Source organism: Microchirus variegatus (genome assembly GCF_963457635.1).
Source record: "Microchirus variegatus genome assembly, chromosome: 8".
NCBI lineage: Eukaryota > Metazoa > Chordata > Actinopteri > Pleuronectiformes > Soleidae > Microchirus > Microchirus variegatus.
The window spans coordinates 13,197,986-13,214,093 of record NC_139809.1 but is presented as its reverse complement, the minus strand read 5'-3'; the positions used below and the strand labels follow the sequence as shown (position 1 = coordinate 13,214,093).

At 42.9% G+C, this 16,108-nt stretch overlaps 1 protein-coding gene across 1 annotated transcript in view; it reads right to left on the bottom strand.

Annotated features, from left to right (window-relative positions):
• Positions 1 to 16,108, bottom strand: part of met (MET proto-oncogene, receptor tyrosine kinase) — a gene marked incomplete at its 3' end in the record, with an annotated part of 81,679 nt that overhangs the window by 44,814 nt on the left and 20,757 nt on the right. The window contains exon 3 of the mRNA XM_083893925.1: positions 3,444 to 3,647. Within this exon, the coding sequence (XP_083750051.1) occupies positions 3,444 to 3,647 (204 nt within the window). The remainder of the gene's footprint in view (positions 1 to 3,443; positions 3,648 to 16,108) is intronic.

The window sequence follows — 16,108 nt, the reverse complement described above, 5'->3', positions numbered from 1 at the left end:
GAGCTTTTACTCTGTGTTTCATTCCTTTGACCATTGTTTCCCCCCCTCTTTAGCACTAATGCACCAATGCAGCGCCATTTCCTGCACTCTACTTTTACAGAGCAACATATGGACATGTGATGGTAGAATGGATGGGGGGACTAAATCAAAAAAAGGCCTGGCTGAATACCGGAGTACTTATTGTTTGCTGAGAGATGTGCATCCATATTGCCCAGATTTGTCCAGCTGAAACGTTGTATAGTCACAAGAATGAAAGTCAACCCACTGTCAGGACTTTGGGATTCAAACCAAGACTGCAGGACATTACTTGATCTTGTTTCCATGCACGGTTAAAGCAAAACTATCCAAGTCTGGTCGCTTTATTTTCCCTTTACGGAGCTCCCTCTACAGGTTTGGAGTACATATTTTCACGATACCACCGACAACATCCATTAATCCATCCATCCATCGTCTACCGCATTCCACTTTCCTGGACATGTACATTTTAGAGCCATGTCCATGCCGGTAAGGATTTTTTTTTGCATGCTTCTCGTCGCTCGAAAAAAGCTGGTCCAATATCTACTCATATGTGTGGGCACTCGCTTGGTCAGACATTCGTTTCCTCTTCCTCGCTTTCATTGACAATAGTGTTCTCTGCTTCATTTTCGCCAGTTCTGTCATAATGAACGTCTAAAATAAGACTATCGCTGCCTTGATCTTGTACCTGGCTAGGGTTTATGTGATTGCCGTGAAGCAATTTTTGTTTCTTGCAAGGCCTAACCCCTAACTGTAACCCTAACCCTAACCCTAGCCCTAACCCAAGACAATAGTAATTAGGTTAAAAATCCTGCATAATTCTGCTTTAAGCTGTTTACCTGGACTACTGTCCTTATGCAAACATTAGATGCTTACCAATGTATGGAATGAATTGTGTCTGCCTCCACAATGCTTGGTTAAAATTTGTCCCCACATCAGCTTGTTAACATTAGGTTTACATTTTTACGTCACAAACCAAAACAACTTTTGGAATAACATGTTTACACATTAATTGGTTTTTACCAACAACAACTCACACACATGGTTATCATCGGACACAAATAATACTTGTGTTCCTCACTTTCGTCAGGCACAAAGAAAGTTATTGAAAAGCAGACAGACGGACTGACAGACAGACAGACAGACAGACAGTTGAACTGGCATTTGCTGAAGAGTGGAGACAACATGTTTACCTGATTCCTTTGTCTTATTTTGTCAAGGATGGTACGTTTGGTTTCATATACTCTCATCTGACTCGTAAACACTGGCCAGAGCATAATGACCAACTGACACAGTTATACTGCTGTAATAGGGTCCACACAGCTCACAGCAAGCTCCATGACAATTCATTTAGTTTTTTTGCACTCTTCCCATAGATTTCCCCCCCAAAATTGACCTAATACTATAGCCTGCTGTGTGTAAAAACGAATATAATGTAAACATGTCCAGTGGCAACCAAAAACCTGAACATTTGTGACAAATTTGAAAGGATTGAGATGGACGTATGTGTGCAAAGCATGGCGTCTTTGGCCACTGCTGTCGCTGCAGTGGAGGCACAAAGACAGGGAGACATCTGACATCTTAGCCTGTTTGTCTACTCGCCCTTAGCCTACATGGATATTTGCGTATGGGTCATTATCTGTCTGTTTACCTTTCAAATAGCCAACAATCAACATATTGTGGTTTCATACAGTCGCTACGATCACAGGGTTTCACACCCCCTTTATACCTACAAGGATCTTGAGAGTCCAATTGACGTCCAATGGACGTACAACACACAAAGCCACATCCCTGTTTGAACTGAAGGTAGCACGAGCAGTAAAAGTCCAAAACATTTGCTGTGTCAGGAAACGTAACACAAAAAAAGTGAGTAATTTTTTAAGATGATATTTAGACTAAAAAAACACATTCAGATTATTACATAATCAATGTATATTTGGATACCTGTCACTTGCTGCAGAGAAGACTGAACATAGACACTTAAACCTCTCAGATTCTCAAAAACCCTTGAGCACAAACAAACCTCAGACTCTGTGGTTTTTGTCAGCGGTGTAATTTAAATGACTTGTAATCTAAGCCAGTGCATATCATGACGTAAAAGACCTAAAAATGTTTACAGCAGGAGAGAGATGGAGGAAAGCAGATGGTCTACATATAACCAGCTCATCTTTGCACTTTGTGTCCATGCTGTCTGTCTTTCACTCCTCTACTCTGAGACCTAAACATCGTAGTTAAGGGTGGTTTGGATCTGGTGAACTCTTCACCTCAGTCAACTTTCTTTCAATGAGTGCTCGAAGCCTCTCACGGCAATCACACATTCATTCAAATTTCAGATGACCGAAACCTCTACGACTAAAGCAGCAGTAGTAATGAGTCATGTATGAGCTGCTACACTAAAGAGCAGGAAGGTGTAACCCACTGCTGCTGCTGGATTGTACATTGATAGCCAACATGGACTGTGTTTGTTCAGATGGCTGAGAGCGATGCAGGGTTTTCTGGCCAGCTCACTGAGCAGAGGTCACACAAGAGCAAACTGTGCAAACAGAAAGGTCCGTTTGCTCGGTCATAGTTTCCTCCAAACTTTGCCTCTAGAGCTCAGGCACCTGCGGCTGACTCTGTGTTGTGTCTCCAGCACTTTTTCACTCATCGCATACTAACAATCCTGCAACATTTACATGAGCAATGATAAAGGGAAACAGCTCTGGTCACTGCACCCTTCAAACACCCATGCAAATGAAGTTCATCCATAGTCTTTTAAAGGGATATTTGGAATTTGGACACAAGACCTATTTTTCAACTCAGCCGGTGTGATGGAGACGTCTGGAGACGTTTTCAAGAAATTTCATTCAGTTCTTCTAGTTGTAGTTAGAGTTTGATGGTGCTATGGCTAGCGCAAGTCAATGGCATGCGCTAGCATGGCATTAGAAACACTCATACCGACTCCACAGTGCACCCAAGGCAGATCAATTGTAACGGCAGACTATCGACGTACATATCTGTGTTGATAGAATAATATTTAAACAAAACTAACCTCGCATCGCATTAATTTTTGAGGGACAACTTTCTCAGCAGCAGCGGAATCAGTCCGCCGCTGCCATAGCCTAATAGGAAGTATGACGCGCTGCTGCTGCTGAGACATAAATCCTTCAAATTGCAAGGTTGGTTGTATTTCAAACATTCTTTCAACACAGATATGTACATTGAGAGTCTGCAGTTACAATTGATTTGCCTCGGGTGCACTGTGGAGTCGGTATGAGTGTTTCTAATGCCATGCTAGCGTGTACCATTGACTTGCGCTAGCCATAGCACCAGCGAACTCGGCAACTAGAAGAACTGAATGAAATTTCTTGAAAACGTCTCCATCACACCGGCTGAGTTGGAAAATAGGTCTTTCCGGTCTGTCCGAATGTTCAGCGAGAACTATTTACCTGTATGTGGCGTCCGTCGGCGGTGCCCAGGTACGCCACCGCGCGGCCGTGGACTGGCACCACTGTTATAGAGGTCACCAAGGTGTTGGTCAGGTCTTTTTGCCAGTACTCCAACCTCTGCACAAACTGGGTCACCTGCAGCCGGTACTTGCCCTCTTTGCCTTCGTGGATTCCCTCGTGTGGGCCGCAGTCGTCGGATGAACTCTGCAAAACAAAAAAACAGAATGAGTTTACTCAAGTTTGGCAAACTTTTATGGGATTAAAAATCTGGAATGAGCAAAGAAAATGATAATTGTCACAGATATTTGTAATACTTGTAAATGTTGGAACTTGGATCACGTTGTCAAAACAGATTTCTCCCCTGAAGCGTACTTGTAATATCATATCATGTTGAATTATTTTCTTTCATATTTGCCCCGATGGGGGGGAGGGTTAAGAGCCCAAACCTCCTCTAAGCCCCCCCCCTGAGCTCTTCTTTCATCAGACCACGCTCGTAATGGAGGTCTCGGCATGATAGTACCTCCAGGGCAAGTACATGTTTTGTTAAACACGAGTCTATGGATGGCAGGATTTCATGGGAAACAGCGAGGAGACTTTCATGCTGTTTTTCATTCCACGAACAATGTTCTTTTTTTTTCTCTCTCCAACTGGGCAACCTTACTTTTTCCCCAACAGCTTCCCAGCCTGCATTTTCTCCACTGCCATCTCCTTAACCAGAAAGTGCCACTCCAGCAATTTTCAAACGTCACTGGGTTTTGCATTTTGTTGTGTCTGAGGCCTTTGAAGCATACAGTGAAAGTACAGACTCAGTTAACGATGTTCTCTCTCTCTCTCCTCTTACTGCCCAGCCTTGCCCTCTTACCACCGCGGCCCTTTTTGTGTTAGTCATGGTTTCTAGCTGTCCGTGCCTCAGGTTTCATTAATTATTAATGACCCAGGGGTGACCGGGGCCTCTTGCGGCTCTTAAGGTCCTTGACCTGGCCGCTTGACCGGACCTATAAGCTTTCTGTTGTTTTTTCAGCCTCAGTGGTTAATGACCTCCTCAGTGAAGTCACAAGAAGAGGGGGCATTTACCGGTAGACTGATTGTGGACACTAACTGTTCCTTCAGCGTATACAGTTTTAACAGTAGACCCCAAGTGTCTAAAAGTGATTTTACTGCACCAAACAAATCTGTTTTTAATCACTAAAAGACTTGTGATTTCCCCCCTGCCTCTACCTAAACAACTGTCAGGGTCATAAGGCCAATATCAATGGTTAATGTCAAACATGATGCCTCATTTGTTGAGTTCTCAAGGGCAAAGCTTTGAAGACGAGGGGGAACAATGGCGGGGCAATAAATCAGCAGAGGTTTCTGTTGGTGGGTGACGTCACATCACGGAGGTGAACAGGCCCACACAGAGAGGGAAGACGATCGCAGCCAGAGAAACCTGGCGACCTGACAAGCGTGCTGCAAAAAAAAAAAAAAGACCTTGCTTAAAATGAAAAGTCCTCAAGGGCAGAAGCTGCAGCTTGAGGCACGATAGGTGAGTGAAACGTGGAGGAAACATGCAGGAAATTGAACGCTGGCAGAAAGGATGGATGCTTCGATTCAAAACACGTAATAGGGACGGCGGCAGCCAGCTGATCTGAAGTTGATTACTCCGAGTCATTCAAAGGACGTACAGTTCAAACCCAGAATAATTAACTGGCAGTTTGTGTCTGTAAACGATACGGGACTTGAGAACAATGAGGACACGTAGGATCAGATGAGTGTGAGAACAAAGTCGGGGGGGAAATGAATCGACACTTCATCACACATGACAGACAGGCCGTCTCTTGAAGCGTAATGTTTGTGTCTAACCACATTAACTACTAAATAACGTCTCGTGTATTGTTTTCTGACATGTGAAAAGCTCTCCTTAAAGTGACAATTGAGATTTATTTTGGTTGAACGAAGCACTGACACATATTTGGCGCGGACTGTTCACAAGAATCAGCATAAGTATGCTCTGTCTGTCGCTCACACTGCAAACATACAGGTATTTAAGCCACTATATGAAAGGCTCTTTGTGTAAAGTCTCTTCAATTTAAGTTTTCACAAGCTAAAGTTTAGCTTTTAGCAGTTTTTCATGACGCGGCACCAGAGTCCAGGCACCGTTTACCAGTTAGCTTTATTAGCTGCGTTAGCTACTTTAGCGTCGTTATCGCGCCTACACGTTTACCAGTTAGCTTCATTAGCTGCGTTAGCTACTTTAGCGCTGTTAGCGCACCTACAGTCGAACTGGAGCAGTCTGTTTATTAAACGAAAAGAGAAGAGCTACAAATAACCAGCAAACCTGTGTACTGCGTATTTATGCCTCTGTTTTTAAAGTTTAGCTTAACTTTAGAGACTCATTTTAACAGTCGGGAGTTACCTAAAGATGACGTCACGCATGCCGTTAACGTGCCCAGCACTAAAAATAAGTAAAACAATAGTGTTGTTTTTTTCACTGTTACTCAAAGTTAACACACTAATACTCACAAAACAAGTCAGAGCGTGTATCTAAGTGCAAAAAGGAACATTTGAAAATGTAATTTATATCATCGTAAATCCATCTGTGGTGCGGCCATTTTTGTAGTCCCTTGAAACGGGATAAGCTACTGAATTCTTATCACATTTGTAGTCAAGGAGTTGCTCAGGGGGATCAATGGCATCTGTGTGCATGGATCATTTGTTAGCATGGGTCTATCCTCTGTCAAAAAAGAGAGAAAATGTCACAATTTTCATTAGGTTTACTCAAATTTAATCAGGCAAAGTGACAGACACATATTTCTCTCATTGGTTATATCAGGGCTAGTCAACTAAAATTCCCAGAGAGCCAGCTTTTGGAAGGCTGTCCAGCCATTGGGCCGGTCAACCCCTGTACTACTATTTTGTGTTGAAGTTACAGTTTACGGATACAGATACAAAATGTTTTCGATTATTTAGCACTTATTTATTGAAATAGCTGCTAGTTTTGTGTTAAAAAGGTAAGTAACAAAACCACCAACATTCAGGTGCAATACAATTTGCGTATAGTGCAAAAAGGTTACAGTTACAGTACCACCAACATTTGAGTATAACAGTCACAATTGGCTCTTACAAAATTAGATGTAACAATATAAACAACATTAAGGTGCAATGGCCACAATAGGCTATTTTTGCAGAAATATATGTAACAGTACCAATAATATTCAGGTACAACTGCTGCAGTTGGCTCTTAGTGCAAAAAAATAAAAGTTACAGTACCAGCAAAATATTCCAGTACATACATAGACCGCTTACAATTACAGCTGTACTAGTATTCGCCAAAAAGGGACGTAAAGTGTCACAAAGTGTCACGAAGTGCCGCAAAGTGCCAGAAATAGGCAAAGCTATGGTTTTATTGGCTTTTTAATAATACATTCATTATTTATGGGTTAATGGGCCGCGGGCCGGTCCAAATTGCTTGAAGGGCCTGATCTGGCCCCCGGGCCTTAAGTTGAATAGCCTTGGGTTATATGTTCTCTGAGGTCCCACTGAGGTTCTTCATTGACTTTGGGTATATGTCTTTTAGGTGTCTCTCTGAGCTTAACAGGTTAATACATCATAGACTTAAACAGACATGGACTTTATGAGGTGAGCCCTGTCATAGTGCGTCATACAGCTACACTTCAAAAAAGCCTTAAATACTGCTTTAAATCTGCTGCACATGGACTCATCACCACTGCGGAGATTATGTAACGCGGCTCCAAGAAGCAGTCCTCCGGCCTGATTATTTTCAGAGCAAACAAACAGCGCAGGGTTGGGGGGTGTTTGTTGAGTCAGAGCAGGGACAATAGGAGGGAGAGCTGGCTGAAAAAGGTCTTGGGGCATTCCTCTGCCTCTGCAGAGGTATTCTCGAGGATCAAGGCAATGGAATTGGACAGTGGAAGGGTTGTTTTGATGAGCGCCGTTTGAAGCGCCGCCGCTGTTATCCTTGGCAGCCTCGTGGCATGAAGAGGGAGAGTTTTAGTGGACGTCACGTTGACACGCGGAAAATCTTCAGAACATGTTTTCGCGCCGAGTAGAAAAGGATGCGACGATTTTTAGGCAAAAGGACAAAATCGTTTCCGTTTTAAAGTGATTATACACTAATAAAAACACACGTATGCTTAGGATTATTTAATTTCAGCTTACAAATACAGTAAGGCATTGCTATTCTAAATTGTACGTTAATGAGAACAAGCCATTCTCTTCAAAATGATCCTGTAGAACAGAGGTCTCAAACACGCTGGTCATCATTATATTAAGGTTTTCTAGTGTCATAACCACAATTGCCTTCATGTTATTATTGATCTGTCTGTTTTTCAAGTACACTCTTAGAAATAAGGGTTCCAAAAGGTTCCTTCTGCAAGGGCTGAGGTTCTACCTGGAACCATTTGCTTCTGAAAAACCCTTTCTTTGGGAAAGGGTTTTTCAAGGGTTCTTGGTAACACTAATGGTTCCAGTAAGAAACATTTTGATCCAGAGAACCCTTTAAAAACCCTTTCCTGAATAAAGGGTTTTAAAAGGGTTCTTGGTGGAATCCTCCAAAAGGGTTCCAGGTAGAACATAGAGCCAAAAAGGGTTCTCCTATGAGGACAAGCCAAAGAACCTTATATGGTTCTACTTAGCACTTTTATTTCTAAGAGTGTAAATGCATGAATACTATTCACTTATTAACACTTTTATTATGAAATGGTTTGCATTGAGTCGTACTGTCAATGTTTAATTTTAGGCTGAATTCATCCCACCACGACTGTTGGACTTTTTTTTGACATGTCCGACCCCCTCCCTCCTGTCCAGACCACCAAGTTCATTGGCCCCCCAGGTCATTTGAGTTTGAGGGCCCCTGCTTCAGAAGCTGTACAATAATGTACAAAAATCCTGACCACATTCTTTGAGACGCAGTACGACTCTGATTCTTTACAATTCCATTTTAGGATAAACTTGAAACCATTTTCTCTCCCCCCCCCCCCCCCCCCCCCCCCACGTTCCTCCAACATTCATCTTCTTTTGAAGAGTTATGGTGCCGGGAAGTGCTCGTGATGTTCGACATCTTTTAAGCCATTTTTTTGTGAGTTGCCAAACAGACACCATGGGGCAGATAATGCGAGATATCGTACACCTTTTGCCACATACTTAACCAGCAGCCATTGTCCCCAAAACAACGGGCGTGGCGATAGGGTTTCCGTGTTGTGGAGCTCCCCATCCCTGCAGCACTGTTCATGGGACTCAGGAGGGGGGGGGCGAAAGGTGATCCGCGTGGCTTAATGTCGTTTTCATACACTCACTGTGGCCCCTGGGACGCGTGTGAATAGACACACTAATGCCCGAATTATAAAGCGTGGGCTGGGTTACTGGGAGAAGATGATTTGAGAGTAAACACAGTGTCAGTGCAGTGCAAAAATAGTAAAGAGTGAAGGCGCTTTCGCTAATGTATAAAAATACACGTGGTGTTGCAGAGGCTTAGCACACTTTCACACATACACAAAGCCATCAGGCCCTCACTGGAATAACTGACATTTGACCTCCGCACCAATTGAGCAATCTCCAGGACAGTGGAGAGGGTTTCGCTTGTCGCTGGAGTGTGTGGAAATAAAAAAAATTGGTGGCGAAAGTGAAATGCGTAGGAATGTGCACACACACACATAAACTGTATGCTCGTGTATGTGGATGTGCAGGCGTATATTGTTGCAGCAATGTTACACATTACAGTGAGTCCACCACCTGGGTTCAGGGTGCACGTTACCCTGCAACCTGACTCTGAGCAGCTAATAGCCGTGATGTGTGCATGTATGTGTGTCTAAGCACACAGGTGGCTGGGCTGTTGCCCCCCCCAACCCCCACGCACATGCGGTCATGTGTTAATGTGCGTTTGCATGTGTGTTTTTAAAACTTTGTGCGAGGCGTTCGGGACAAGCTGACAATAAGACAAAGACACAACCGTGGCCCACGCACCGCAACTGGACTCGCCGTCAAGTAGCCCATCGGACGCCAGGCGGAGAACGGCCTGACACGTAAACAGGTCCAAGGAAAGAATGTGGGGATATTTGTCAAATTTTGTTGCTGTAGTTTTGCTGATTTTTAGTGGAATTACCAAACCACTAGATGATAGAAAATGCTAAAACATAACAGCACATTTTTCAGTAACGGGGTAAACTTACTACTGACAATAAAATACGGCACGTTAACATAATCGACCCACAAAAAAAAATGTCCTTGTAAGCCAATCAGAGGCAGAGTTGGGCAAACGTTCACACACAAACAACCGAGAAACACCTAGCGAGTTAGCATTTTCAAACTGGAAATACAGACATTGCTTTTCCCTCATTGAGATAAAAGGCAAGAATTCACATAAGTTCTAAAACATCTGCTGTGTTTCATTATTTAACTATTATAAATATAGTGTATTAAATTTGATTGGTGCCTTGTCTCACACTGTCCCACAGTAGCATTTAAACAGTGTACAATGTTTTCTGTTAAAGGTGCCATGTGTAAGAATGTGGCCAAAAACAGTTACGACACTCAAATTCAAAATACCGAGGTCTTTTAGGTTTCGTTTTTCTGACGTAACTGTCAACCCGTGGTTGCTCAGCAGCTGAGACTCTACTGACTGCAATGATTGGTAGACGGCGGTAGGTGGCGCCACAATGATTTCAAAACATAAACATGATTTGCAGTCTGCAAAATTTTTTTTTTAAATGCGAATATTTTGTCTGTACTGTTGTTGTTGGTGGGTTCAGTTTGTTATATGAACATTATTCCTGAGTCTCTGTGACATATTAGGAGGATTTTATGGCCAGTTGCTTTGGATTTATTAGATAATGCACCTTTAATAATAAGTTTTATCATTAATAATTGAACATTCAGAAGAAATGTAAGGCTTCATGAGGGGTTAAAATGCAGTAACTCGCTTAGTAAATCAACTACAACTAATTACTTTTTTTTGTAGTGCTCACACCAGGTGACACAAATCACGCAGATCCCAACGAAGTCAATCACGCGATGCAATTTTAGTCAGCTCAAAATATTTGCATTGTCATCAGGCAATTAGTGCCGATTAGTGCTGACATTGTTCCAAAGTCCTGATGTTGACTGGTGCTGGAGAGGAAAAGACACCAGGGAAAGAAGGTCGGGGCTGAGCAGAAAGCATTGATTCGAGCTGTCGGTCGCATCATTTTCGGTTGGTTGCTGCTTCGCTCAAGCATTAGGCCCCAGGCTACGTAACGAGCTAATTGCCAGGCAAATATCCAAATGTATTTTCTTGTGTGTGCAGCACCTGGTGTTTCCGACCTTTGTGGATCCAACGCTTCACTAAAACGAAGGAAGATCTCCTTCTCTGTTACAACACTTTTGACTTTGTTCTGCTTCTTTGTCAAAGTGCTGTCTTAACCACAGATATTCAAGTTGCCCTGGCGTAACCATCAGTTGACCTTCTCACGGGGGGAAAAAAGGGATTTGCCTACAAAGGAATGTGCCCTTTACATTATTCATGCCCACAGCATGTAATTAGCATTTCATTCACTTATTTTATGAACATTTTTTCCCTGCATCCCTGTGTTGGGAAAGTCTTTTCCCAGGGAAAAAACGTGGTTAAAAAGAACATTATTCAGCGGCTTCATTTAGTTTTTATTTGTCACCCACAACAATGCATTGGCCTTAATCCTCTAACCATCCGAAATAGCTCTCAGATTGTCGCACAGCTCGTTGCTCTTGAATACATTTTGCCAAATCCCTTGATAACCAAAGCAGTAGAGGACGGAGGATGTTCTCCTGTGCAGCGCAGACACTGAAAATAATACCTTATTGTTTCATGAAACGTTTAAATAAAGTATCATCAAGCGTCTCCGTCTCGCCCCCTTTCCTCAGTTCACTTTTTGACCTTTTACTCCACTATTCACATGATCCCCTTCAATTCTTCTCCTGACTAACAACCTTCCTCTCTTTTTTTTCAATTTCCTTACAGACAGACGTCACACACACACACACACACACACACACACACACACACACACACACACACACACACACACACACACACACACACACACACACACATGCAGGCAATTGTAACAGCTAAGTGATCATTTAGTGTACAATGTGTTTGTTTGTGTTCCACCAATCTTCGACCACAATGGAACAACAGGAACCACGCAGCTTCCAGGCTCTCAGCGACACTAAATCACTTAAACTGTATAAAAACCCTGAGCCGTGTGAACGCCCATCATCAATTCCCTCCGTCTGCAGCTAAAATATTATCTTTTTTCCGTCGCTGCTTGACACAGTAACTGCTTTTTCTTCTACGTGCATGAACGCTATTATTTCTCTCTGTACTTTGGAGAGAATTTATGTGATTCAAAACAAGGGGAGGAATGACGGACTGCTGCGTTTGGACGCTCAAGGACCCCAAAAAATATACGCCATACTTTATTTCTTGTTGTCTGAGAACCACTTTGATTCCACCTCGTCTCTTTACAAAGCAGCAGCAGCACATTCTTTACACGAGCTTTGCAGCGTTCGCCCTGCCAATCCACATTTCGGTCAGACTGACACAGTAGCTCAAAAGTGTTTTGCGGTCTGTAGATCAAAGGGAATTAGCGCGACTCCTTAATGCATTCCTACACTTGCAGGTATGAGAGATGAGAAACGATGAGAGGACTGTTCTTCAACAGATGGATACTTTAGTTTACGTTCTTATCCATAAAAAGCTCCTGACATGCCAGGCGCATTGCACCTTATAAATTCCGACTTGTCAAGCCGTCGTGCACGTTCGCTCTGAGACACACAGTAAAAACGACTCCTGTCGGACTTGTACTTTTCTCTCTCTCTGACTTTTATTTGTCGAAACGCTGAGGTCATGTGCGATGAGGCCATGTAACAGAGGTCGTATCTCTTGTTGTTGTTGTGGGTGTTTTGTTTCTTATCGCAAGAATTTTTGCAGAACGCTCTCCAGAGGTGTGGGGAATCATTACTGAGACATACGTCATCTGTGCCGATTTGGAGACGTCTGCATCCACCCTACACTCCTAGAAATAAGGGTTCCAAAAGGGTCCTTCTACAAGGGCTGAGGTTCTACCTGCAACCATTTGCTTCTGAAAAATTTGCTTTTCAAGGGTTCTTGGTAACATTAATGGTTCCAGTAAGAACCATTTTGATCCAGAGAACCCTTTTAAAACCCCTTTCCTGAATAAAGGGTTTTAAAAGGGTTCTTGGTGAAATCCTCCAAAAGGGTTCCAGGTGGTTCTACCCAAACCCAAAAAGGGTTCTCCAATGAGGACAAGCCGAAGAACCTTATATGGTTCTACTTAGCACTTTTATTACTAAGAGTGTAGCACACTGGAGTGCATTATTGTTGACACCAGAAATGCATCTTTATTCAACTCGTTTTCCTTCACTGGTTTCATTAGGACAATCTATTGTCCCTTTTCCAACAGAAAAAAAGTACAAAACTCCAACTATCTGTACCTTAGTGGTAAATACTACTAAGTGGTAAAGTCAAGTACCAGGAACCTCTTTCAAGCAAGCAGGAAAGAGGAACAGCATGTCAACACCGCTGCAATAAACCCGACAGTTAAGTAGTATATTATTAAGACTTGAAAATGATGAGATCATTATGAACCATGTGTCAGACACAGAAAACGCTCGGGCTGCCACAGTCAAGGTCATTAGCAGGAAACGCAACAGAAGATTCAGGCTGGTGCTGCTGTAAAGAGTCAACACAACTCATCAACTGCAGGATTTCCGATATATGGAGATGAACTTCACCCAAAAAGTACCTGAACTTTCAGAAATCAATACCTCAAGGTGACATTTAGGTGTAAAACAATTACATGGAACTCCATTGACAAGACAGTATGTGCAGATAATGATGTCAGAATGCAGGTTTCTTGCATTTAGGTTATTTGATTCAATCCAAACCTTTCGTCCGACTTTACATTTTATATATCGGATGAACGTAGAAGGCTCTGCAGTGATTCTTATAGAGAAATGTGGTTGAATACAGATGTGAACCAGTCTGCCCTAATTCTGCCTGACTGCACTGTAACTCACTCAGTGAGTGGTTTTCAGGGGTTGCAAACATCACAGCTTCATCTCACTCAGGACAAACATGACAAAACTTCTTTTTTATACCACGTACGTACCACCTGAGAAAATATTGAGCTCTTGAACTAACACCATTTACGTTAAAATACAGGAGTAAATAGGCCGAGAAACGTTGATTTATTGCCAAGAAAAGATCCAAGTACCATCAGAGGAGGACCTGAGTAGCACTGGTGCTACACGTACCACCGTTTGAGATAGATGGTTTTAGAGCGTTAAGGTTCATACACAGACAAGTAATTACAGAAGCACATACTGTAAGGGAGATTTAACACCAGTCATCTCCTCACATGATGGTATTAGCGTTACCTTCAACCACTGGGGGGAATCCAAGCGCACGGTTCGGCTGTAATGGCTTCACTAAACATGTCAGAAATAACTGACCTTTCACATTACGAGGGACATCATTGGATTTGAAGCAGAGATCTGCACAAAGGTTCTGAGGAGATAAAAACTGACACTCTTCAACGTCGTTTAGCCAAGTCCTGTCTTCTCTCCTCTCCCAGAATTTCTATTTCCCTAGCACTGTGGAATAATCAAATCCATCCACCGGTCCAGAAACTTGGCAGAATCTCCACGAGGAAGATTTCACTGTGAGTCATAAGCGGAGAGGGTTTTTTGCCAAAAACAGCTGCACAGGCTTCTTGCTACCATTTAAAGCAGAGAGCATTCATGACTATAAGCGGCTCTCTCTCTCTCTCTGCTTCACTGCCTTTTTTTTCCAAGCCTGAAAAAAGAGAATTTTCTATCTTGAAGAAAGTTTGAACCGTGGAGGTCGTAACACACGAGGTACGGCAGGGAAACAGCAGCTGGCCAGTTGCGGCAGCCGTTGAGGAGGCAGCCAGATAAACTCAGGTTGTAAACTGCACTGGGCTGAGTTTGAGCAGCAGGGCAGGTTATCAACCGAGGGTCAACACGAGCGTCAACATCAGAGCACACGGTGCCGCGAGATGAGTTCACGAGCAGATGCCGTGCCAGAGAAACACTGTGCTCAAACACACAGAAGACCGTACGAATTCAGTAGTCGTGGCGCGGGCGACAACGCAAGAGGAGTCAGATAGTTGGCAGAGAGCAGGAAAAATGTTCTTCACAGGGAAAGTATTTTTTTTTATTGCTCTGATGCAATGTCTTTTTGATATGTTGTCCCTTTCTTAGCAAGTGACGCAGAAAAGCGACCGTAATGTTCCAACACTGACAAAAAGAGAATAAAACCAAGCAAAATAAAAATAAATCAGAAAACAGACGCGGCAAAACGATCTCCACGAAGTCACCAGCAAATGTGCTGACAGCCATTTTCAGAAGTGCACGATGAAGCAAAATTACAGTCGAATTAACGCTGGCTCTGTCCCAGAAGAGTTGACCATGAAGGCAACAATGCCACTTTTTTTTTATTTTACACTCTTCAAAGCCCCTCTTATAGCTGACATGTGTCTTTGGAGTGCGACTCGACACAAACACAAAGAAACCTCCATGAGTCTGAGAACACTTTTTAATCCATTAAGAGAACTCAGCCATATTTGAGGCTCTGAATAATTCCTCCTGCGCTCACTCACTCACTGAGCTACAGGCCAGACTTTGTTCTTCCTCCGCTTTCGACCAAAAGGATCTCACTATACTGACTCAACGTCGAGGCCCTGGTTTCATGTTTTATTTCAAACCGTGTGCAAGGTGCAAGACGTGTGATACAATAACAACACTTTAACGACCGATTTTCTTAGTCACGTTTGCAAGCTAAACATAAACTCGGTGTTTTCCCATAAAAAGTGACTTTTTCAGGCTTTCTCCTCATTACATGAAGCAAAAACTATCTTGGCAGAGACAAAAAAAAAAACAGTCATTTAACGGTAAAAACAACGCATTCATTCCAGAGAAAAGCTATTCAGCGCTCTCAGGTGTGAGCTTGTCTCCCTCTATGATTCACACACAAGGATCTGTGACGAGGTTGATAACATCAAAGTTTACAGATCATATCCGCGATGTCCCAGGGATTTGACTCGATGCCTTCTTTGTTTGTGCTGAATTGTCTGGAAACACGACAGGGCGACAAAAAGAGTGTGCATGCAGAGAGGAGGTGTTTCTTCTCCTTCACCTCAATTACTTGAGCACACATCCAGGCACAATCCCCCTTTTCCTGTATTGTGTGGGGATTACTGGTTGAATTGAATTGAGGGGGATTAGTCATCAGGCATCCAGTGGAATGACACGGTGCCCACCTCTTGTTTGGTTAGAACGTGAGACAATTCACTGGTTATCAGTGGAATCAGGAAGCAAGTTGTTGACCGAGGTCCGCGACAGGAAATTCAGTCGATCGTGAAGATCAAGAGAGACTCAGAGGGTCAATTTGCACAAATGTCCGCGAGCAAGTCGTAAAAAACCGAAAGAAAAGTTGAACAAAAATGTGTTCAGAGATGCAGAGATTTCCTCAGTTACCTGTCACAGTGTCTGACTCTGATTATCTGATCTGATCTAATGTCAATATGGTGCACAGTGAGGCTGAAAAAGTTGTGACAAAGATTTACCTTTGTCACACTTACTTTTTAAAAGGTTTGTGTTTTATTTGA